We start from the raw sequence: 23,704 nt of genomic DNA, 5'->3' as shown, positions 1-23,704 counted from the left end.
CCCAACCATATTATGACTTAGGCTTATAACTTGAACACAAATTTAAAAAAACAGATTTGAATTGAACACAAACTCGTCCAGTTTTGAGTTTAAACATTCCCTTGAAAAAGAGCAGGAGAATTATGGGCCCCACTTAAACTCCGAGATAAGCCTGTCAACGTGTTCCACACGGAAACTTACGACAAATTCCATTGGAATCAAAAGGAAACTTCCTGTAAAATTCGGATATTTCGCGCCCATGCAGGCAATGCGAAGATGAGAATACACATTTTGTGTTGTACCTGTGCATTGTAGCTGACCAGTATTCCGGTCACAATATCGCCGAATGTCTATATATTTTCCTCGCCGTTTTCCTGCCATCTGGAGCAGCTTGGGGAGAATTTGGCTTTTTAATAGGTTGTGGTACTTCTCTTTATACTAAGTGCACATATTTTTTCCCATAACTTTTTGGGTGAGGGGTAACGTATGAAAATTCCGGTTACACAATTGACGATAAAGTCAAACCAATTGAAATCAGGAACAAAAAGGATCAGAACACTACCATAAGACATGAGGTATATGTTAACTGTACATTCCCCCAACTGTTCAATGTCACTGAACCTATCCACTGTTATATTCACGTGAATGTTATAAATACCATCATGTATTCCCACCCATTTCACCGTCCCTTGGTCTGCTGTACTTTTAACGATATCGACTCAACTAGCAATAAAGCTTTCGATTAAAGTAAACTTCAACTTTGAGGCGGGATTTCCATTGTAGCGTAGTTTTCTTTACCTGAGTAAACAGTCATGAAGTTTGATGGATTCACTGGCGTAAAATTGAAAAAAAAACAACAACACCAGACCGTTCATTTATTTGGTCGATTTCATTTCACGCTTCAAAAGATTACTCATTTTAAAGATTCTTGCTTTGAAAGATTCCTCATTTTAAAGTTTCCCGCCTATAACAATTCCCGCTTTTAAAGGTTCTCCGTTTCAAAGATTCCCGCTTTTAAAGATTCCCTGTTTTAAAGACTCCCGTTTTTAAGGATTCCTGATTTTAAAGATTCCTGCTTTTAAAGATTCCCTGTTTTAAAGATTCCCTCTTTTAAAGATTCCGCATTTGAGAGATTCCCCATTTTAAAGATTCAATGGAAAATCTTTCCCATTGCCTCTTCCCCATTCTCCATCCCACATTCCTTCATTCCCCATTCCTTCATTCCCCATTCCTTCAATCCCCATTCCTTCATTCCCCATTCCTTCATTCTCCATTCCCCAAACATCGAAAAATTGATCCGTTCTCTACGCTTTGTTAATTAGATGGGGAACTGCCGCAATGAAACTTGTTGATCAAAATAAAGATTCTAATGCTGGAATTATTTTAGTAATTTAATCATGTTGAGAGTTGAAAACATGTGCTGAGTGTCCTTCCATTATCGCGTAGTTCTACTTGTGTTAACAATCATGAGTTTTGATGGATTCACTTGCTTAAAATTGAAAAAAACCATCTACTTTTCCACGGATCACCGTTCCCTTGGTTGATTTCATTTCACGCTTCTAAAGATTCCTCATTTTAAAGATTCCTGCTTTTCAAGATTCCCACTTTTAACAGATTCCCACTTTTAAGGATTCCCACTTTTAAAGATTCCCCGTTTTCAAGGTTCCCGCTTTTAAAGATGCCTCGTTTAAAAGATTTTCCATTCCCCATTCCCCGTTCTCATATTCCCCGTTCCCTGTTTTAAAGATAGGCTACTGTTAATACAATTTTTCCTGAAAATTCTGAAGGAAACCCCTCAAGGGCTGACAACAAGGCCAACTTGTTCTAGCAGGTGTTCCCATGTAGTTTACCGTGAATCCGTTGTGAGACTATATGCAAATTACATCTCGCTTCCAAAGCAACACAAAATTTGCATATCAAGCTGAGCAAGAGTTTGTAACAGTGATTGCTACAGATACAATGAATATATGAAGTTCATATATTTTGAACTGCGGTATTAGATACGCATGATGCACGATCCTTGCAGTAGAGAGCGCTATTTATGCAATAGCGAAGAAAATCAGACCTGAAAAAAGTCAGGCCTGTACGGGATTCGAACCACTGACCTCTGCGATACTAGTGCAGCGCTCTACCAATTGAGCTAACAAGCCAGTGATTGCTACATAGGATGGATCATGAGGTACTCCCAATGGCCAAGATTGAGTCTTTTTTCCAGATGTCTCTTTTCTTTTGTTTTTGACGATCATTGTTCCGAAGTTATCAATCAAATCAGTTCAAAATAGGAAAGAGGTCTCGATGGTTTTAATTGACAAAACTACCTTACATGATTTACATATCGCGACAATATAAAACAGATAAATTTACGAACATGGACTGCCTACTATACTTCCAAGAGAGAAAAAAACTTCCATCATTTCTCTAAGAGTAGGAACAAGGTCTTTCTTTAAGATAGAATCTTTATTTAAATCACGTGAGAAATAAAGATACACTCCCAATGAGGCTAATTCAATTGAACAAAATTGAGGTGTTCGATTCTTCAAAAATAAGTAACGAGAACGATAAATTCTCGGTAAAATACCTCAAAGTAACGAATTATAGAAAGAGACCACACGCTTCCTTTCTCCCCACCCCATGTACAAACGGTCACGCAGGCTTGTTCAGCCTCTATGCTAATTTTTAAATAGATTCTAACGAAAAAAATTGCGTACAGTCTGTCAAACAACAGATAAATGATGAACAGGATCGACGATAGAAAACTCTGAACATGAGCTTTAAAAAGTCGGCTCGATCAGTTATTTTAATCAATTTTGTCGCAGAGAACACCAACACGTCGTATCAAGCGCACAAGGAACACAAATTAAAAAGCTTATAATTAGACGTTTTCAGAAGCAGCCGTTCTGATCGAGCCGCGACATAAAGCGACGGTGTAGATGTCAAGCATACGGAGACCGCATAATGGAGAAAATTAACAGAAAAAGTTTGGGCTCATACGAACAGCCGAGAATATAATATTTGAGTTAAGGTTATGATATTTACTTTCCTATGTATCGGAGTCGTGTCAATTATTATTGCATCAAAGTCTTGATGGTCACTACCCTGCGAGCAGAGGCCCTTCGATCTTCCTAGATTAGTCTAGGAAGATCGAAGGGCCTCTGCACTGCTCGTAGGGTAGATTGTCACATGTAAACAACAGGATGGCGTGATTTTGTCTTTCATAACGATTTTTAAAAAATTGTTAAAAATCTTAAATTCATTTCCCCTGACGTAAACTTTACATATTATGAAAGATCATCAACTCTAATATTGTCGTTCGTAATCTTACGAGATTCTGAGCAAAGGCACATGCTCAAAATTATCGTTGTTCTTCGCCTACCGTTTTACTTAACACCAGAAAGCCGTAAGCAATTTACTTTTCTTGAATACTGGGATTAATCTAATCTTTATGAAATCACTGTGTTTAGACTATGTACAACAAGTTGTACAACAACAAAAACAAGAACACTAAGAACGCTACAAGAATTTAAAAGTGCTCTACATACATTAGATATACAAATTTTAATCTCCTCGGACAATTGCAAAAACTGTATTTTATGTAAATCTTAATATTTTATATTATCAGTATTGTATTTCTAATCTTTTAGGTAATTTTAATTATACAGGGTAGGGTAGTACATATATATAGGGTCAACTATAAGGGGCAGGATTGCATATTTTGTGCGTTTTATGTATATTAGATTAGTTTAGTTTAGGTGTCCTTATTTTGTGGGAAACTGCTATTGATTTGACACAATAAAGCTTATTATCATTATTATTACAACTTGGAACTATAATAGCTTTTTCTAGCGCAGTTGCCTTGATACGCGAGTCGAGTGAATCCTGACCTATTTAATAATAACAATAAATGATGATAATAATAATAATAATAATAATAATAATAATAATGATAATAATAATAATAATAACTCATATCTTAAACTCATGGCGCTTTACAACACTGTACGTGGGACTTTACCAGACTGCTAAGCAGTTTACAATCAAATAAAGGCGAAGATAACATATGCCTCCTCCCCCCAATTCCCAGTAACCAGACCATACCACATCACAGTAATCTCGTGAAGTGGGTTCTTTAACGTCCCCTGCCTAACCAAATTAGCTAATTAATAGATGAAGGAGACGGGACCTCCGTTTATTCGTCCCTATCCGAGAAGACTAGAATATCTAACCATTTCTTGATCGATGTTATAGAATCGAAAGGTAGCATATTCTTCTCAATTCAAATGCTAATCGACGTTTTTTGAAAGAGCTAATCGAATTTTTCATTTATTTTAATTCTGCGTATTGCGCTGTACTTGAGAGTGGACGTCATCAATAAGGGAACGGAAACGATAGAGTGAAGGAGGAGGGCATTTTCCAATAATATACCTGTGGGGATGTACTGCTGGATGGCGTCGCATTTTCATTACTGGATTGAACAAAATGAAGGTGCATTTTAAATAGTTACTAGAATGGATCGCACATTAGGGGTAAGGAAATTCCGGGTAATTAGGGATTTGAAAATTGTAAGATTCATAATTTAAAAGTTGTTAGATTTTCCTAAAGTGAATAAGATGGGGTTTGTAAGTGTCCAAAGAATAAAATATAATAGGGTAGGGGTTTATGAGAGGCAAGTAGCACAAACCTAGGATACCCAAGTCCCCCCCTCTTGGGGGAGGGGGGATATCAGAACAGGATTTTCTTTCGTCGAGAAAAATACCAAACAGTTAATGATTTTCCGGTCTCTGAACGTTTTGTGACTGAATAATATCAAAATCGTATATGTATGTGCACGATCCTTCGCAGTAAAGCACTATTTAAGCAATAGTGAAAATCAGACCTGAAAAAAATTCAGGCCTGTACGGGATTCGAACCACTGACCTCTGCGATACTAATGCAGCGCTCTACCAATTGAGCTAACAAGCCAACTGGGAGCAGGCCATCAAATTAATTCGACATAAACCAGTAGATGATAAATCAAACAACAAACATATGAAATACACATATATAAACTGCGGTTATGAAACGTATAACAGCAGTTCATATATATGTATTTCATATGTCTGTTGTTTAAAATCGTATATATCATTAAAAATCTTTGAACAAAAAATTTTGGTAACAGTGGCCGCAAGTATTGTGCTATGGACGGACGTGGTGATCTTTCAAACGAAAACAATACCAATCTATTGTAGAAATGATGAAGTGGAAAGAAGTTTTTCAAAATGAAACGTTCGTCACCTTGACTTACAACATTGACAACCTCGAACATACAGCACTAGTTTTTCTCTTTTATTTTGGTCTTTGATTATTTTTTAATATTTTTATCAGTTGCGCGAGAACACCATATTCCAATTATGAACAGCACTAATTTAACATAAAATGGAGAGGGGAAAACAGTGTGCGAGATTAGGGCAGGCCAGAAGTTGCTCGTCAAATTGACGTGATCAAAAAAGAAAAATTTATTCCAAACTGACCTTAAATTACAATTATCACTTTCGAGACCACACATATTTTGAAAACCGGATTTATTCAGGCGTTAGGTCAGGCTTCTGAACTCTTACCCTTGTGACGCGATGAGAGAAAAATCAATAACGGTTTACTTTACAACTGACCTGAACGTGTTCTCTAGGATATCAGTTACACAGGAAGCCTGAACCTTCAGTTCAAGTATATAATTCGTATCTCGCAGCAGTTGAGTTTGTTGAAGAAAGCTGTTCCCTCGAATTCCCTAGAAGCTACGTGGATGGACCCTACCAGGAAACCTTCCGCAAAATGCTCAAGCGATACCTTTCGCGGAGGCTCCTCGATTCTTTCTTTCATTTCAATTGTACTCATTTTTTGCGCTGTTCTTAAGGATGGAAATAATTAACAGGAAAACGGAGATGAACGAAATTTGCATTTCAGCCGTTGAAAGTCGCATGAAGTTGCACGCTTTAGCGAATAAAAAAAATTGAAACGTTGGAGATAAGACCAAAACGTCGACAGGTAGGGAAAAAAATGTTTAATTTGATCAAAAGGAAAATAAATATCGCTAGTCTTAACCGAAGAACATAATTTACGGGCCTGTTCCCTGCAAGACAAAATTTCAAATGACTAAAATGACTAAGCCGCCGTCAGACCTGGCGTTTATTCGTGATCGAGCTCCAAATGTTTGAAGCTAAAGTTTTGATTTCATTAAGGTCTCGAAGGCTTTAGTCAACAAGGAAGCTTCGTGCATTATTTTGGCTAGATGAATAGGTCAGTATTTGCTGTACAGTGGGATCATAATCTTATACCAGACGCATAAGACCGCAAAACAGATGAAATGTAGATATAAAATTTCCACCCGTATTTAAAGTAATATAAATTTGCCACGGTAGAAGAAAAGAGTTTGAAAAAACCTTTAAGGATCAAAAGCAGAGCTATTAATTAAAACATGACGTTTCAGCAGAGAGGACATGTCACTATTATAAAATGAAATTGAGTAAATATTTCCTCTTCGGTTTTAAACATTTCAGGAAAAGGCCATTGATACGGGGATTGCAGAGAGTTTTTTTCTCACATTTCCAGACTTCCCCCTTGAATGACGCACAAATTATCATATCCGTTCATTTGCAAAATACCGATCCTCACTACATCCTTTCCCTTAAATTCCTGAATCCTCTTCTTCTTTAGTTTTCATGCTATACATTTGTTTAACATGTCAAACATTCTTCCTCTTCATCTTATCAATGTCAAAACAACCTGTTGGTTTATGTATGATCTCGTCAACAATATAACACCTTCTAACATTTCAAAGTTATTTAGTTATTTGTCAGGAAAACACCACTATTATACAAAGTCCTCAGCGGCTGGCAATCTTAGACATTCGAGAACAGCACACATGAAAAATTCTTTTTCGAGACTGGGTGTAAGGATCTGGAATAGTATTCCTATCTGTCTTCGTTCTCTACCTAACTTGATGAATCAAAAGAGTACTAGTATTGCATAGACATGCAGTGGCTGAACATTTTGATGCGAGATAATGCTTATGTTGACGTCCATACTTCAATTGATAAAATTAGAAAATTATAATCTTTTTAGCTACTTATGCTGTTGTTGCTGTTGTTGTTGTTGTTGTTGTTGTTTTTGTTTTTTTTGCTTGTGATTTTATTCTAGTTACATGTTTTGATACCAAATTGGCTTATCTATAAGTTATCCTACTGTTTTTCGTTGTTCGTGTATAGATATGCTTTCCAAGCCCCTCTGGTCAGTCAAACTTATTATTGAAGAATTTTTGCAAATGTTTGTTTACCTCCCGCCTCGGCGCGGATTAGCTTTGCTTTTTAGCAGGAAGGGATTGTTTTGCTGTATTTTAATTGCTAAAAATTAATAAATTTTGCTGATTGTTAAAAAGCAAACGAACCAAAAAAACCAACAAATCTTAGCTCATGGCAACATATATGAACATTTTGCGCTCGAGTTGGCGTACCAAGACAATAAAAATCAACAACTTAGAAACTATTTCTTTTTTATTAATCTTTGCCCGACAGTGAAAAAGGATAAACAAGTACCATCCGCAATTTTTTGCATCCATAAGAAACTCCGACTTACACTTTTTGAACCTACATGATTAAAGAGTTTGAGAATAACGTTTACGGCAACCCCCAAAAAACAAGCTCTTATTTTCCTTTTTTTCCTTAACTCTTGGATTAACCCCGTAAAAAAAAAAAGAATGCAAGACGATATCTTGCTCCCAGTCTAAACAATTTATCACTTAGTATTTAAAATGATTGAAAGTGAACAGTGGCAGTATCTCATTAATTTAATGAAATTTACAACATAACTAAAGCAAAGCGCGCGCTCTGATTGGTCTTTTTATATCGTTTTTGTAATGAAATGTAGTGGTATTCATCCTCAGTATCAACGTATTTAACGTATTTACAGGTAGTTTCCGATGAAACAAGCAGCAAATTTTGCCGCAAGTTGACACCAGGCAGCAACAGCTCTCTGACAATAGAGGACGTGCGAAGTGAGATCAATAAACAAATCATTTAAATGCAACCAGTATCTTTTTGTCAGCCGTCTGGGAAAATCTACGTCCCAGGTCCTCCTGGTAAGAAAGGGAGCCGAGGTCCCCGAGGAAGGCGAGGAGCGCAGGGGCCGAAGGGAAAGAGAGGTGAGCAAGGTATAATGGGCTTACCTGGAAGACTCGGCATGCAAGGCATCAGGGGAGATAAAAGACTGGCAGGAGAAAAAGGCGAAAAAGACGAAAAAGGTAATCGAGCTGATTTCTCTATCAGTTAAGATTATTTTTGTTTCGCATTCATTAAAAAGAGAAAAACAGCAATTGAGTTTTGATTTATTTATTTTGTGTTTTTTTCTTTTGTTTTTTCAATTTTTCAACTTACAGGCGCTTCTGGCCCCCGTGGAATGACAGGACAGAAAGGAGAAGCTGGAAAAAGTGCCTCCTTGCCAGAGGTGACCATATCACCTGAGACTAAAACAGTAACTGAGAACCAAAGAACTTTACAATGACAACAAGGACGAGAAATTCATCACATGTTTTAACTGGGTCAGTTCCCACGAACATCTCACGGTAATAAACTTGACTTGGGTAAAAAATCAATCTAGCTCAATTTTACGTTTCGCCTGTCTGTGTTATATCAGCAACACAGAATTGGACCATTTCATAGTTTTACGCGTAAAGTTAACAAATATTCGTCTATGAAATTACCATCTGGCCTCTCCCTTATCCAACCTCGATAAGAACTGGCCAATCGTATTGCTCTGTTTCAATGCCAATAAAACCTACGTCTATCATCTCACTGTGTTCCTACCGAGTATGTTTAGAGATGGCGATCAAGGAAAGTTTCCTCCTTCTCTTCTTTCAAGGAATGGCCGTTATTTTCGCAAAAGAGGACTCGACGCTTTCTCGTTCATCGTTATTCACCACGCAGGAGAACAAGCGACTTGCTGGTCATGCTGTCAAACGATTTCAATCTCCCGATCAAATATCATGCAGCCTTTCGTGCCTCAGAAACTCCTGGTGTACTTCTACAAACTTCGAAGAACCAACTGAAAAGGACGATAAAGGAACTTGTGAACTAAACAAGCATGGGATCCTTGACGGAAACGCTCAGTTTTATGATCAACAAGGCTTTACTTTCTCTATGCTGCTCAAGGTATATATATATATATATATATATATATATATATATATATATATATATATTAAATATTTTCAACACTCACGGTAGAAAGAGAAACTTTTTATTTTCAACTGCTGTAAAGTATCTTCACGCTTTCATGCATATTAGTTTGAGATTTTCGCGAGTCGTTCAGTTCTGTTTGCTTTACAATTATACACAAAATGACAGCTGCTGAACAAGAAGATTTCCACTCAATATGGTAAATATGTCTGTTAAACGACCATACATGTTTGTTATTTTTAGGGATGTCTCATGACAGGCTGTCGTAATGGCGGTTCTTGTTTGTTTCATGAGAAGAACCAAACATTTTCATGTTCCTGCATACATCCGTGGACTGGAAATGACTGTCAAATAATTGGTAAGATTGCAATTTTTTTTCGTAAAACCTTCACAGCAGGCCAAAGTAATAAGAGTGCTCAGTGGAGCCGAACATGTAAATAGCCGCTCCTCAAGCAAAATCCAGCTGGCTGGCGCATCTTAGAATAAGACAGAACTCTTTCACTCTTTGGACAAAAAATGAAATTACAACAGCTTTTGAAAAAACTTTATAACGGGAATTGAAAGCGGAATCGGTTCTAAATACAGATTATTTTGTTCCCCTTAAGTTATGATCCGAAAGTTCATTAATATGCTGTCGCCACTAAGTATGAAATACGAGAAAAATGGCTTTTATTGGGGCAAATGTACACCCGTGAAAAATTATAACCAGCGCGCTTAATGATTCCGCCGCTTCACCAGTGTTTTTGATGGTGGCTACATTATCGCCCCTCTGCATACCGTTCCTCTGACTATTGAAAAAACGTATTTGCGAGAATATTTTTTACTTGATTCGTGTTGAAAACTGTGCAAACTTACACAATCCGGCCGATGAAGACGCAAGATTTAAGCTGTCTGTGATCATAATCTAGCATGACAGAATGTTAATATTCGATCGCTCAAGTACGTTACTGCCTCCCATTGTCGTTACAGGGATGTTAGTTAATTTCAAAACAAGATTTCAAGAATTAAACTTAGTAAGTCACTTCAACGGATCTGCTTATTTCTTTTGTTATGTTTTGTTTTCTCACACGCGCAAATTTCGGTAAGAGGAGGTGTATTATAATTTTTTTTTTTTTTAATTTTCATCCCACAGGAGAGGGGTTATAAACGTAGATGAGAGGACATTGTAATTGTTGCATGATCAGCAATTTACGCTGCCATTTACGTTTTATCACAATAGAATCGTTGTTGCTGCCAAAAGGCGAGTCTTTTCTTTGCCGCTTACAGCAATGATTACAAACGCTCGATAGGAGGGAGAGGTTTGAACTTATGAAGAACCAACACAAATAGAAGCTTAAAAAATGCAGAAATATAAAACTGAAAGGCGGCTAAAGCGAACGCGATGAACATAATAACTAGGAACTTATATTGTATCGGCGCTGTAGGATGTTCTCTTAAGACAAGATGTTCTCTAGATGAAATCAACGATGAAACTAAAAAGCTAGAATATTAACAACATGTAAATTATACCGAAAGCGGGAAAGAAAGACTAAACGTATTCCCGAAGGAACGCTAATAAACTGCAAAAAAAATGGGGAGAATGCTAAAATTCTACAATCGTTGCTAATTAGTGTACATTGTAGTCTGACCGTAATATATGCAGAATGCTAGCAGGTATAAAAACTCGTAAATTTTGGCCCTACATTTTATTACTTGGATTAGTGTGTGCGCGAATAAAGAATTTTGTTTTTTTACAGAACCGAGTAGTTAACAGTAATAGTCAATAGTTGACAAAGTGCTATGGTATGCAAAGCATACTCTTCGAACTCAGAGAGTAAGATTCGTAGAGCGAGCATGTGCTGTCGTATTGTGAAGTTGTGTAAAAGGATAGGCAGCCATTAAAGATAAAAACCGATCGGAAGAAAACTATTATTACACGTTATTACACTGGCGACGAGGATTTATTGAGCCTGTGGTTGTTAAATGCCGCTTTAATTCTGCCGTTTGATCCCATGACGATCAAAATTCTCTCGCTCACCAATGGCAAAAGTGGTTCAAAAGCTATCCGACGCAGCTGGCTGCAAAAGCAACAAACAACGCCAATTGTTTCTCTTTACTGACCCCGTGGCATATAATATTCAAGACGCCTTCTGCGCGTTATCCGATGCATGAACTGATTAACTTGAAAACGGCCGCACTCCGTCGGCTCAAATTTCACTAAGAAACATAAGGAAGGCGAGACCATCGCACAAGTCGTTATAATCTATCAGATTATAACGATATGCCCATCCAGAAAGTCGTAGAATAAGATTAAGCTGTTCTTGTATTGTTATTAAAAACATGAAAAAGATGGGCAATTTTTTATCTACGTGGTTGTACCCTCAGATGCGAATGCTTTCATCCAAAAAGCTGTAAAGTGAAAATGTTTAAAAAACGGAAATCAATCGAAGTAGAGAGACTATAAAAGTGGTTATTTCAGTACTAGCGGTGCTCTTAAAGAAACTGGAAAATGCATCAAGAAGAAAATTGTTAGGTTTGAAAATTCTCGTAACTAGAAGGCACAAAAAAGTGGCTTCAAAGCCGTGATACTGGAATTAAATGATACTATACTCCACTGAGGTGAACTTAAATGTTGTTGTTGAATTTATTGTACAGTCGCCAACTCATGTGGTGAAGTGGCTCAAATAATGAATAGGAAGCAGTTACTGGATGGCGAATACTGGCTAAAAGTTGGGAATGTGGAATTACAGGTAAGCAGTGAAAGTAAATAAAGGGTAAAGCACGAATTGAATTTGTACCAGTATTGCAGGTGATGGTTAAAATAACCAAGCCTTTTAATCCCACCTATGCTTGGCGATACAAACAAATTAGACTTCAATGTTCTGTCTTTAATAGGTTTACTGCCACATGGCTGACAACAACCAAGACTGGACTCTTATCGCTCGATTCTCAAACAGCGATGGCAAGAATTGGATGCGTGACGATGGGAGATGGTGCTATGACCAGCCAACTGCTACTGGAACAACAAATAACCCATCCATAAACAACGATATGATCTCACCAGCATTTTGGTTGGTCAGCGGTAGAGAAATAAAGATCACGCGCAGTGATGACGCCAGCCACACTCCTCTGTTACAGACCACGGGTAACTGTTCGGGTGGACAAACATTTCGATCTAAAATCACAAGTTATGGCGACTTTAGAAATGGCAAAGTTTGGGCCTATGAGAAGTGTCTTGGACAATGTACCGTTAAATATGGAGGACAGTACAATTCAACAGATGGGTTTGAACAGGCTAGTTGCAATGGAAACATCCAGAGCGCCAACAAGATCGGCTTCTGGTGTCACTCGGGTAGTGGTGATGGATCAGTGATGATGATTGGTGGAGGAGGAAGTAGCTGTGCACGTGCAGATCATGGGATTGGAATCACAGAAGCTAACAATGCCTCTTTTAAAGACAACAAATGCAGTGAACAAGACTTTGGTTATGGTCATGGTCATGGTCATAAGTTCTCAACCAATCTATCCCAGCTCTACTCGTTGAACCTATGGATCCGTTAAACGTAATTAGAGCATCACTTTTCAATTAGAGCTGACTGAAGAACTTTGTAAAGGATGATGTTATTCATTTAATGTCACATTGTTATCCAAGTTAGATGAACATTTTAATATGGTCAATAATGCCGCATCTTTTTCCACTCACAGCAAAGATAAAATAATTTGACCATCACCCCAACAACAATGCTAAGATCCTTAAACATCGTTAGATTTGCACTGGCAAAAGATTAATCGCCATTAGTATTTTTCTGCGAAAATCAAATTCAGTAGAATTAATTTAAGTCAGACTCACAACTCATCGATCTTTCAAGGAAATGTGAAGTATTCATTGATGATTCTTCACTAATGTCAGATACAAAATATGAAAGATGTGTTAAATGTTTCAACCGAATATTTCATCAATAAATTTCTGATGCTACGTCGAGCACTCCATGTTTTATGAAATTGGCATAAATGAAGTAAAACGATAAATAAATAGATGAATAAAAAGCTTTGAAACAAGGAAAAAGCCTGAGAGTCCTTGATGTATGGTATCCATTGAACAGTTAAAAAGGTTATGTATAATCTAATTAAAACCGTACCAACGAGAAAACCGGAAAAGGGGTAATAAAGCTCAAATCACCGATTTGGCTCAAACTTGTTACAAATGCTAAGTATCATGAGTTAACAAATGTGCGAAAATAATATGTCAAAATATTCTTTAGGAGATAAAGGGTCCCCCTGGGAAACCCCATTTCTAGCATTTTTGGCATAATTAATTAGCTAACTTTGCATTGCTGCTGTGACAAACTGAAAAGCCATCTGCAAACTCAATCAACTGGGTTGTGCTCTTTATCTATCAGACTTAAACTTCAAGAAAATTGAATTATTTTAAGTTTTTCATTTCGTTTCTTCCCTTAACTCTCCCTTAAGTAGAGACGACTTTTTCTGGTTTAGTCTAAGTACAAAATTAAGGGTATTTTAAGGCCCAATATCTCCGATGACCAATCCCTTCTGATTATTATTCCTACATGGGCAGTGAAAGCCATCACTGGACTTCCAAAGTTAGTAATAAAATTTTGGGGCAACTGATTTCATAACCCATGCTGACGTGAAATTTACATCTAACTCCCGCTTTTTGGTCTGTATCGTCAAAGTTCCGTAAACAACGTCTTTGTTTCAATACCTTAAAATTACTTGAAATTTGCAAGGAATTTCCCAAAGAATATCGTTTAAACATGAACAAGAGAGAATCTTTCAATCGCGCAAGATGAGTCCGTTTTGAGAACTTTTCTTCGTAGCCATATTTGGATCATTCTTGAGGAAACGCAACAGTTGATGGTGAACATCAAGGGCGCATGTCGAACTTTCTCACAAAAGAGATCTAGGAAGAAAATTTATAGAACATACATGTATCTGTGGTGTCTCAGTTGCAAATTTTGGCGTGAAATCATTTGTTAGATAAGTAGCCCTTATGTCAACAATGTACCTGATTCGATTTGCTTCGTTTCCTTGTTGAAATATTAAACGCGGTGAGAGCTCTCGGAAAGATCGATCAAAATTATTGGTCTTTCACTGCGTGATAGTTATCGACTTACATGATATGCGTTGATGCCAATAGATAATTTGAAGTCCTGAAAGCTGATGTAAATCAAAAGGACAATCCGCATCTTTGATCAGATCACGCCTGCGATTTTGTTCAGCGGTCAACTTTGACATTCATTTGGCATGTTGTGTTTCTAGTCTACAGAGTCGTCAAATATATAAATATCAAAGATTTACGGCTGCCAAGATATTTGGCTTGTTATTTGTTAAGCTTGAGATAGTTGCTGGTTCACCGATTAAACAAATAAGCCGGTGATATATTGGTCTCCTTCAGCACAAAGAAAAAGAAAATGATCAAAAACCTGACACTTGCGTAGAAATCACTTGCATATTTTATCCGAGGTTTTCTGCTTACAGTTGATATGTAATCTCACGTTGTCTACTGTCATATCTGGCCTCGGAGTGTATGATATATTCCGGCAGCCTTTGTGCCCCGGCCACATTGGATTGAATAAAAATTGAGGCTGCATATTTGCGTTCAGTCGGGCTTTTTGTTAAAGAAACCTTCTTTGCACCTGCATTTGCCTAATCTACGCGGAGCTCGCAACAGTAACGATAAACAGCGCGCGGGTTAAACTTAACAATTAATTATACAAAATAAATGCTCCGTGAAACTATAGTTAATCGAGGGGACTGGTTAGGAAGGCCGGCGAACTTCAAAGGGGTAGGTTATTGTTCAACTTTTTGGTGCGTGACGTCACGACTACCGTGCATCACAATACAATGCAGCGTTGTTCGAGAATGGTTGATAGGAAAATGTTTTGACTTTAAATGATTTTAATTACTGTTTGCTTGACTGAAAATGCATAGATTTTAACTCAAAAACATGCCTGGAGATAACTGTTCCGTAGTTGGCTGTGGAACTTGCCGTAAAACCAAGGGAATTGGAATATGGAAGCTTCCAGCACCTCGAAACGAAGCCTATCGCGAACGGCGCGAAGATTGGCTCCGTGAGCTCAAGAAATACAGAGTTACGGACAGTAACTTCCAACGACAGATCGCAAATGACAAAATACTTACTTGTGGAAAGCATTTTCATGAAAATGACATCGAAATAAGTAAGTGTGTGTGTATAATTCTAGCGATTTAGCGGTGTGCTTATTAGTATACGGCCCGCCAAAACATGCGAAATCGACTATGTAACTCAGTTGAATTCTTGATAAAAACGTTAACATATATCTTAAACTTTATCTCTCAGCCGTATCAGAGAAAATGACAAAGAAAAGGCCGACGTTTGGAGCACCTCCATTGCTGAGCATGCCACAGAAGAGCTTTCAAAAACAACCACCGACTCCCAGGCCTTTGAGATCGATTGTAAAGGAAGACTTCGAAGTTTCTGATATTTTGACCGAAAAGAGACATTGCTACAAAAGCTTCCATGAATTCTGTAAAAGAGCCCAGTCATTGAAGATTATACAAGAGTGGTGTACTGAGGCCAAAGAAGACAGAATGGTGTTTAGAAAGTCAAATGAGTCCTCTGTTTGCTTACCACAACTGGAGTTGGTGGTCGATGACAGTCTTGGGTTCACCATTTTAGTTTATGGTTGGTTACTACCAAATGACCACATACTTTATGCGAAGTATTTTAGATCAATGAGAAATGTTACCTTGAATGACTTGGTCAGAAAACTAACAGAGTCCTTCATTATTTGTCCTGGGATTGAAAACCAGAACTGAACTCAAATATAATTCACCATGTTATCCCAATGTCAGTGGATCCTTTGAACTGTAGTGATAGTGAACCTGAAAACTTTTCCTTCAAGGAATACTGGCGTTCATGTAAATGCCAGCTCCTTGTTGAGGGCATAGAACTTTGGTTATCATGTGAGGAACAATCATATAATATGCATCGATCGTCACAAGCAAAGCAGCGACGAATGTCAGAACCTGCACATCTCTATGCACCAGTTTCTAAGACTGCCCCGGATAGACTTAAACTTACACTGAGAGGGCAATGGCTTAAATGTGCCGATCTAGAGCGCCAGCTGAATGAAATGAAATCAGAAATTGCCAAATCCAGTATTGAGGTTGATCACAATTTGAGCAATGATGTTACAACCATACTCAGTGAGGCTCAAGAGGTGACACCGTTCATGAAATTGTTCTGGCGGCAGCAAAAGAAACTGCTCCAAAGTAGTCCAAGTGGTGTCAAATACCATCCAATGGTTATTCGCTATGCCTTATCACTGGCTGCAAAATCTCCCTCCTGCTACGAAGAGATCCGACAGAGCAAAATCCTTGTACTACCAAACCAAAGGACACTCAGAGATTATCGGAATTACATCAGGCCCACGAGAGGATTCCAAAAAAGTGTAGTGGAAGAACTAAATTTATTAGCCAATTCCTACTTTGACACAAAGAGATATTTTGTGTTGCTATAGATGAGATGAAAGTCCAGTCAAATTTAGTATTTGACAAACACACTGGTGAGCTTATCGGTTATGTTGACCTTGGAAAGCCAGATATCAACTATGCAACTCCTGAAAAGCAAGATGACATTGCAACGCATGCCTTAGTTTTCCTTATAAGAGGTGTTTGTACTGAGCTTAAATTTGCACTGGCATATTTTGCTACAACAGGTGTAACCTCAGCTCAACTTATGTCACTTTTCTGGGGAGGTGTATGCATCCTGGAAACTTCCTGCAATCTCTGGGTTGTAGCAGCCACATCAGACGGAGCATCTCCTAACAGAAAATTCTATCGCCTTCTTAAAGAGCTTGATGGTGCATCTGGGAAAGATGTATGCTACAGAACCATAAATCTGCATGCTCGACACCGTTACATCTACTTTTTCTCGGATGCCCCCCATTTGGTTAAAACCACTCGCAATTTTCTGCATCATTCAGGCTCTGGAAGATGTACAAGGTATGGGATAACATCAACTTTATTTTACATATTACATTTTTGTCATCATACAAAAATAAAAAATATTGCTTCAATTTATATTATACATAGTACAGGAAAATACATAAAATAGAAATGTAGACTTTTCATAATGCATCTAGCTTTTAAACACCTAGTCTTTACTATTATTTTATTATATAAAATAGCTTGACTTCTTATTACTCATATCACAAGACACTTTGGTTTATGATGTTAATGTTATTGATTTCAGATACATGTGGAATAATGGTCTTTTCATCCTGTGGCAACACATCACTCAACTTTTTTACCAAGATGTCGAAAGTGGTCTAAAGCTGTTACCAAAGGTAACATACGATCATATCAACGCAGTAAATGGTTTGAACCCGGGAGTAACATGTGAAGGTGTAGTCTGATCGTCCGGGTGAGTGTAGTCCTGAGAAGGACTGTTGTCGGTGGAAGTGACTGACGTTTCGACAACCTGTGCGGAAGTCATCATCAGAGTCAAGTGAATGATTGTTGTCAGTAGAATGTTCTTATTCCAGTTCGTGTAAAATGATCGGTTGGTTTTGCCGTGATGTTATTGGCTGTAAGACTCAAGTGACGTAAGTCGGTCGTGATTGGTCTGTTTCGATCTGTCGGTAAAGTTAGGTCGTTCTTTTTCGGTCGTTTTTTAATGTTTTTTAATGTTTTTTAATGTCGCGAATGAGTCGTTTGTATGGAGCGGGTAGTTGTTGACATCTGTTTAGGGGAGTCTGTTCTAAGTTAGTAAACCAGCTTTCCAGAGTCAGTCGTTGAAAATAGTCAGTGCTGTAGGTTAGGCATTGCGCAGAGTCCCAGTCAATGTTGTGGTTGGTAAGTCGATGGTGTTCAGCAATGTGATTGCTGACATCACCTTTCCTCGTCGCCCGTCTGTGTTCAGTCAGTCTTGCTGTGAGGTTTCTGCCAGTCTCACCGATGTAGGAGGTTTGGCAGTCGGAACAATTCATCTTATCAATTGATCATATCAACGTCACCTCCTTCTCAGCCATGCGCGTGAACCTTGCAGCCCAAGTGTTGAGTGCCTCAGTCGCAGCCGTCCTCAGATCCTTCAGCCCCCCAGACCCAGCAGGAACAGCCCAGTTATGTGAAATGGTGGACTCTTTCTTTGATTGTCTTAATGTACGTAGTACCTCTGAGCATCATAGGAAGAGGAAACCATTTCTTGTTCCATACACCTCTGTTGAAGATAGAAGGTTCCAATGGCTGGAAAGTACATTTTTGGGATACCTCAGGGATTGGTTGCAGAGCACAAAGGACAGGCCAGGAGAGTTTACCAAGAATTCCCGAAGTAAGATGTTTCTTTCTTGGCAAACATACGAGGGGCTACAAATTACTGTATACTCAGTAATGGAAGCAACAAGGTTTGTTGATCACTTTGTAATCAGTTTCTTTATACTATAAATTATTCTTTTATACAGTAATCATCACAACAAATGTGACTACTGTATGTTTGCTTTATGTCATTGATAAATGATGTAAATAATGTAAACCAGGCTTAACTGGATCTCTCACTATAGATAATATTAGTTTTGTAGTGTTTGTTGTTTTTGTATTGAATAATATACAAAAACATAAAAACAACAGTAAAATTATAGAAATGTGCAAAGAGACTTTCAGTTAGGCATATTTGTAGGAACCAACGGTATTGCTATTATAAAAAGCACTTGAGTGCTTTAAGAAATATAAAGGCAAAATCCAGCTTGACTAGTTTTCCTGTGTATTTTAAGAATAGGGGTATGTCAAACTGATGTCATGCTTTATGTGACCCTTTGTTTTCTTTTTAAAGGTTTCTCCTGGGTGAAGGAATGGAGTATGTTTTGACAGAACGCTTTTGTCAAGACACTCCGGAGGAGTACTTTGGTAATCAACGCAAATTGGGAAGAAGAAGCGACAACCGAGACATGAGAATCTTTGGCTACAATGATAATGCAATAAGAATACAAAGGTCTATTTCGTCCCAAAGTGGAAATACCCGTGGAAGGAAGGACAGGGGCAAAGCCTGGGTAAATGTAACAGATGATCCTGTTCCTAGAAAGAAGTCAAAGAATTGACATCAACATTTTTAATTTATTACTAGAAAATACTGCTATATAACTTTGGAGTGGTACGTCCAAAAATGTATTGAAATACTTGTAAAATATTCTTTGCAATGTAATTTCAATTCCATTGTTTTTCTTTTGTATTTAATCAACTGCAACATTGTCTTGTAAATGACTTGAATATTGATTCACAGATGTTTGCAAACCACTTTATATATATATAGTATTGTACATAATTTGTTGTCATCTAGATAGGGCTGACTTCTAAGTTAGAATTTTAGTGTTCTATAGATGCTAAAGTAAACCAGAACAGTGACATTAATAAATACATTGATTGCTTCAAAGGTGTTTGCAAACCACCTCATACATTTTAAGTAGACATAATTCGTTGACATCTAGATGACTGACGTCTGCTAACATAAACCAGAACATTGACCCTATAAATAAAATTGCCATTTGATGCATTTTATGCTGTCTTTGATTCTAGTGTTCTCTATCATCCTTTTCTCCACTTGCCCTTTTAATTTCCTTTCTCAGGGACTTAGTTTTCACTTGCCGGGTTGTTTGATCTTGTGCTTCTGAATTACATCTCTTGCAAATGAAAATGAGCGTAAACGTAAATATAAAGTGATGATACTGTGCAGCATATCTTTACTAATTCTGCTATCAATCTCCAGTGAGGATTCAGATACAATTTCATTGAAGAAAGCAACTACATCTGCATCTTTGCAACATTTCTCAATTACAGCTTCAATGTTGATAGATCTTTGGTCAGTTTTACAATTGTTTCTAAAATGATGTTCTGCCCTCAAAAATATTTTCTGGGCTTTTTTCGTTGGATTCCACAGCCCTCCACGGCTTAACGAAGAGATAAGTTTCTGTGATTCAGTGATAGTCTTTGATTCTTCTTTGCATATATTTAATAAAGATGTAGCCTGTTGACTTTCTGTTGATTTCCAATTCTTAGATGCTCTGTGTTTATTGTGCAGATTTTGTAAGACATAGCCTCCTAGATATTGTAGACCAGCAATCTCTTTTTCCTTTAAAGCTTTTTTAACTTCGTTATCATTTACAGGAGAAAGAGATTCTTTGCAGTAGGCCAGGAGTCGATCAGCAAGTTTAGTTTGATAACAATGTTGCTGAATTACTGGACAGACTCGGGAAGTATTTTGTAGCATGTAATGATATGGTCGCGTAATAGTTGGAGTAAAAATTGTCAGCGTTTCCATTCTTCGTAAAGCCATCAAAAATAGTCCGTATTTCTTCAAACTCTTTCAATCCTTCGCAAATGTTAAACTGGAATGATGATATTTCATCTCGCATTGCTTTTGTAAACACTTTTCTTCTGCTTATTGTCGTTTTCACGTTGTCCACCAGATCGTTCAAAACATCGCTTGTAAATGCTATTCTTTGCCTTGATTCTTCCTCTTGTACATCTTGTTCGGGATCTTGGTTGTTATCTTTGTGTTTAGTAGTCGTGTGTCTGCTTAGACCTCGTTTACTTTTACAAACTTTTTGACATATACTACAAGCTATGTCTTGCCTTTGGACCTGAAGGTAAGAAACATTTAGTTGATCAAACTTGATAAAATCGCCAACAGTTTGAAATCAGTTTCTACCAATATTGCTACTATAACTCTTCTTAAAGCTTTAGCGATTCTAAAAGAATCCGAAAGAAATCTAATTTTTGTTCTGGAGCTCTGGAAACAGATACACAATAGCGAACACTGATCGATCTCAAGCCAACAACACTGAGCCTTTTCTAGGAACAAACGCGAATAAAATGACTAAATAGGACTAGCTTTTAGCTTTTAATACGCACCTCCTGTACAGCTTCATGAAACTGTTCTTCCAAATTCTCATCTTCTTCTAAAACTGCCATAATAGCATCGAAATCTTCTTGGAATATAAAGTCTTCGATGCCAGGCGCCAAGTTTGTTTAGTGTGACAACGATGGCGATGCACGGTACTCGTGACGTATCATGACGTAACGGTGCAATTCAACCTAAACTCGTAAACAATAAGCCGGTCCTTTGAAGTTTGCCGGCCTTCCTAACCAGTCCCCTCGATTAACTATGGTGAAACAATCAAAGTATTAAGAACGTCGCATATGCGTGCATTTTGACTGCGATTTGCAACTGAACGCAAAAATGAACGAAGCTGAAATTTCAACTCGTGCGTTACCCCTAACCCTATCCCGAGTAATTAGAGGGTCTTAAATAGGGTTAACCGTCAACCGTCAAATGGCCAAAATACTAACCATCAGCCATCAAAAACGCAATATTTTCACCGTCAAACGTCAAATAAGTGAACCAATGTTAGCCGTCAACAGTCTCAGATATCCTTAATTAAGAGCCAAACCATTGCCCTAATTGGGGTCAAGTTCTGTTGTTTATAAATAAAAGTTTTGATATATCACAAAAATGCATTTATGTATTTTTATTATATTTTGAAGTCCTTTAACTTCTAGTCGCGAGTAAACCTAGCTAGCGATAGAACTTACTTCCGGTTTCGTAGAACGTTGGTCATTTATTGATAAAAGGTGTTACACGTTCCCCGCAAACGCGTCATTATGAAAAATTACAGCCAAATTCGCGCGTTTTATAAACAACATTCCAAAAAATTAACTTTCACCGTCAAATGACCTAAAATTTAACCGTTAACCGTCAAAAGGGCTCATTTGTAACCGTCAACCGTCAATGTTACTCCCCCCTCCCCCCCCCCCCCCCCCCCCATGGAGAACCTCTAATTAGGTATGGAAGGATTCGTGGTTAAAAAGGCGTTAAATTTCCCAAAAGTGACTAGGATAGGGTAGGGGTTCTGAGAGGCCAGCGGCACATATCTGGCACTCATTATCCAACTGTGCTTCGTAGAGTAGAAATAACGTCCAAGCGAGTACAAATATCTCACGGTATTTGTACTCCAGAGAACCATTTTACAGGTTTCTCGCATCGCGCGAGCGAGGAATTTGATTGAAGTTACGAAAAAAAAAGGTGGACAATACAAGTTACTTTTCTGACGACGAAGAGTCGGGATGGCTGGCATATATTGATCCAAGTTTATTAGATAAATCGAACGAAGCAGTTAGACGATAATAAAATCTCCGTACCAATTCCGTTCCGCTTCGCATACTTCTGTCACCCAGTCCCCGTCAATAAATAGCCGCGAATATCTGCCCGCACTGAATTAACAATTTGCCGGCTTATGGATAATAAATCTCATATGAAGCGTTTTCTTGTTTGTATTTTGACTCGCCCTACGGGCTCGTCAAAATACGGCACAATCTGTAAAGATACTCAGTAATCCCTCACAACAAAACGTTTATCACCTTCGCGACCACACCCATTCTAAAAACCGGCTTCATTTTAGCTTCGGGTCAGGCTTCGGGACTCTTACCTTTGTGACGTAATGACAGAAATTAAAATCGATAACGGTTTACTTTACATCTCGCCTGGACGTGTTCTTTATTATATCAGTTACACAGTTCAAATAAACAAGTCTTATCTTGCAACAGTTGAGTTTAGTTTGTTAATCAGAAGAGCTGTTCATTCGAATTCCCTTGTAGCTACGATGGACCCCACAAAGAAACCTCCCACAAAATGCTCAAGCGATACCTTTCGCAGAGGTTCTTCAGTTCTTTGTTTCAATTCAATTCTACTGATTTTTACGCTGTTCTTGAGGATGGAGGCGATCAACAAGCGAACGAAAATAAATGAACTGCGCATTTTAGCTGTACAAAGTTCAGAAAAGAGCTCTGGCGTGTAATTTTCCTAAAATGCCGTACGGGGAAGTGTTAGAGCGCACCTGTTTGACTTCTATCAGGGAACATCACGAAGACGTTACAAAGTCGTTATTTAAATCAATCAGCGAGAATCAGAACAGTAAGCTACATTACTTAATTCCTGAAGCCCATAGCCCTCAGTATAATTTAAGGCGCCAAAGAACGTTCAATGTACCAGCAGCCAAGACAAAGCGTTTTGCTAATTCGATTTTCGTGAAGGGTGCGGCAGTAGAGAACTTTTAACAGAACTTTAAGTTATCACATTTTATATTAGTATAGTAGTAGTTTGTGAAAAATTGCGCAATTCAGTATTTTACTGCGATGTGATTTTAATAAACCAGTCTATCTATCTATGGAGATAACGAACCAAGTAGATGAAAATGCCGAGAATGAGCTGAAAACTTTCAATGATAAGCATAAAACTACTGACTTTGATCCAAACGACTTTGAAGTTTGATATGAATCAGTTTAGCTTCTACAATTCGATTCCCTACGAGACAGAATATGAAATGTACAAAAATGGCTGAGCCGCCTCAAACATGCGTTTATATATGAGCTCCAAACTTTTTGCCATGCATTATGAACGTTTTGATATTTATGGAGATCATAGTAAGCTGTAGTCAAATGAACGAAAAGCATCATCATTTTGCCTGGATGAATAGGTCGGTATTTGCCGT

The 23,704-nt window shown here is 37.9% G+C and overlaps 2 protein-coding genes and 1 pseudogene across 2 annotated transcripts; 2 read left to right on the top strand and 1 right to left on the bottom strand.

The window, feature by feature from the left end:
* Positions 1–8,789: 8,789 nt before the first annotated feature.
* Positions 8,790–13,227, top strand: LOC111319582 (uncharacterized). Its single transcript, XM_088748059.1, has 4 exons — positions 8,790–9,155; positions 9,426–9,540; positions 11,817–11,911; positions 12,057–13,227. Exons 1-4 carry the CDS (start codon positions 8,826–8,828, stop codon positions 12,720–12,722), a joined length of 1,206 nt encoding a protein of 401 aa, XP_088604185.1. The 5' UTR covers positions 8,790–8,825; the 3' UTR covers positions 12,723–13,227.
* A 3,570-nt stretch (positions 13,228–16,797) lies between these two features.
* LOC148740004 (uncharacterized) lies at positions 16,798–17,704 on the top strand. The gene is made up of 2 exons (XM_088748071.1): positions 16,798–17,168; positions 17,419–17,704. Exons 1-2 carry the CDS (start codon positions 16,903–16,905, stop codon positions 17,579–17,581), a joined length of 429 nt encoding a protein of 142 aa, XP_088604197.1. The 5' UTR covers positions 16,798–16,902; the 3' UTR covers positions 17,582–17,704.
* A 1,442-nt stretch (positions 17,705–19,146) lies between these two features.
* LOC148740003 (uncharacterized) lies at positions 19,147–21,139 on the bottom strand (annotated as a pseudogene).
* Between the last annotated feature and the right edge of the window lie 2,565 nt (positions 21,140–23,704).

This window comes from Stylophora pistillata, chromosome 2 (genome assembly GCF_964205215.1).
Source record: "Stylophora pistillata chromosome 2, jaStyPist1.2, whole genome shotgun sequence".
Lineage (NCBI taxonomy): Eukaryota > Metazoa > Cnidaria > Anthozoa > Scleractinia > Pocilloporidae > Stylophora > Stylophora pistillata.
This window is presented reverse-complemented; position numbering and strand designations above follow the sequence as displayed.

Excerpts from the sequence above, each read along its gene's own strand:
- LOC111319582 (XM_088748059.1), top strand. The coding sequence starts at position 8,826 with ATGGCGATCAAGGAAAGTTTCCTCCTTCTCTTCTTTCAAGGAATGGCC. Across the intron at positions 9,541-11,816 it reads AAATGACTGTCAAATAATTG|TCGCCAACTCATGTGGTGAA; the intron begins GTAAGATTGCAA and ends TTTATTGTACAG. Across the intron at positions 11,912-12,056 it reads TTGGGAATGTGGAATTACAG|GTTTACTGCCACATGGCTGA; the intron begins GTAAGCAGTGAA and ends TGTCTTTAATAG.
- LOC148740004 (XM_088748071.1), top strand. The coding sequence starts at position 16,903 with ATGTCACTTTTCTGGGGAGGTGTATGCATCCTGGAAACTTCCTGCAAT. Across the intron at positions 17,169-17,418 it reads GGCTCTGGAAGATGTACAAG|ATACATGTGGAATAATGGTC; the intron begins GTATGGGATAAC and ends TATTGATTTCAG.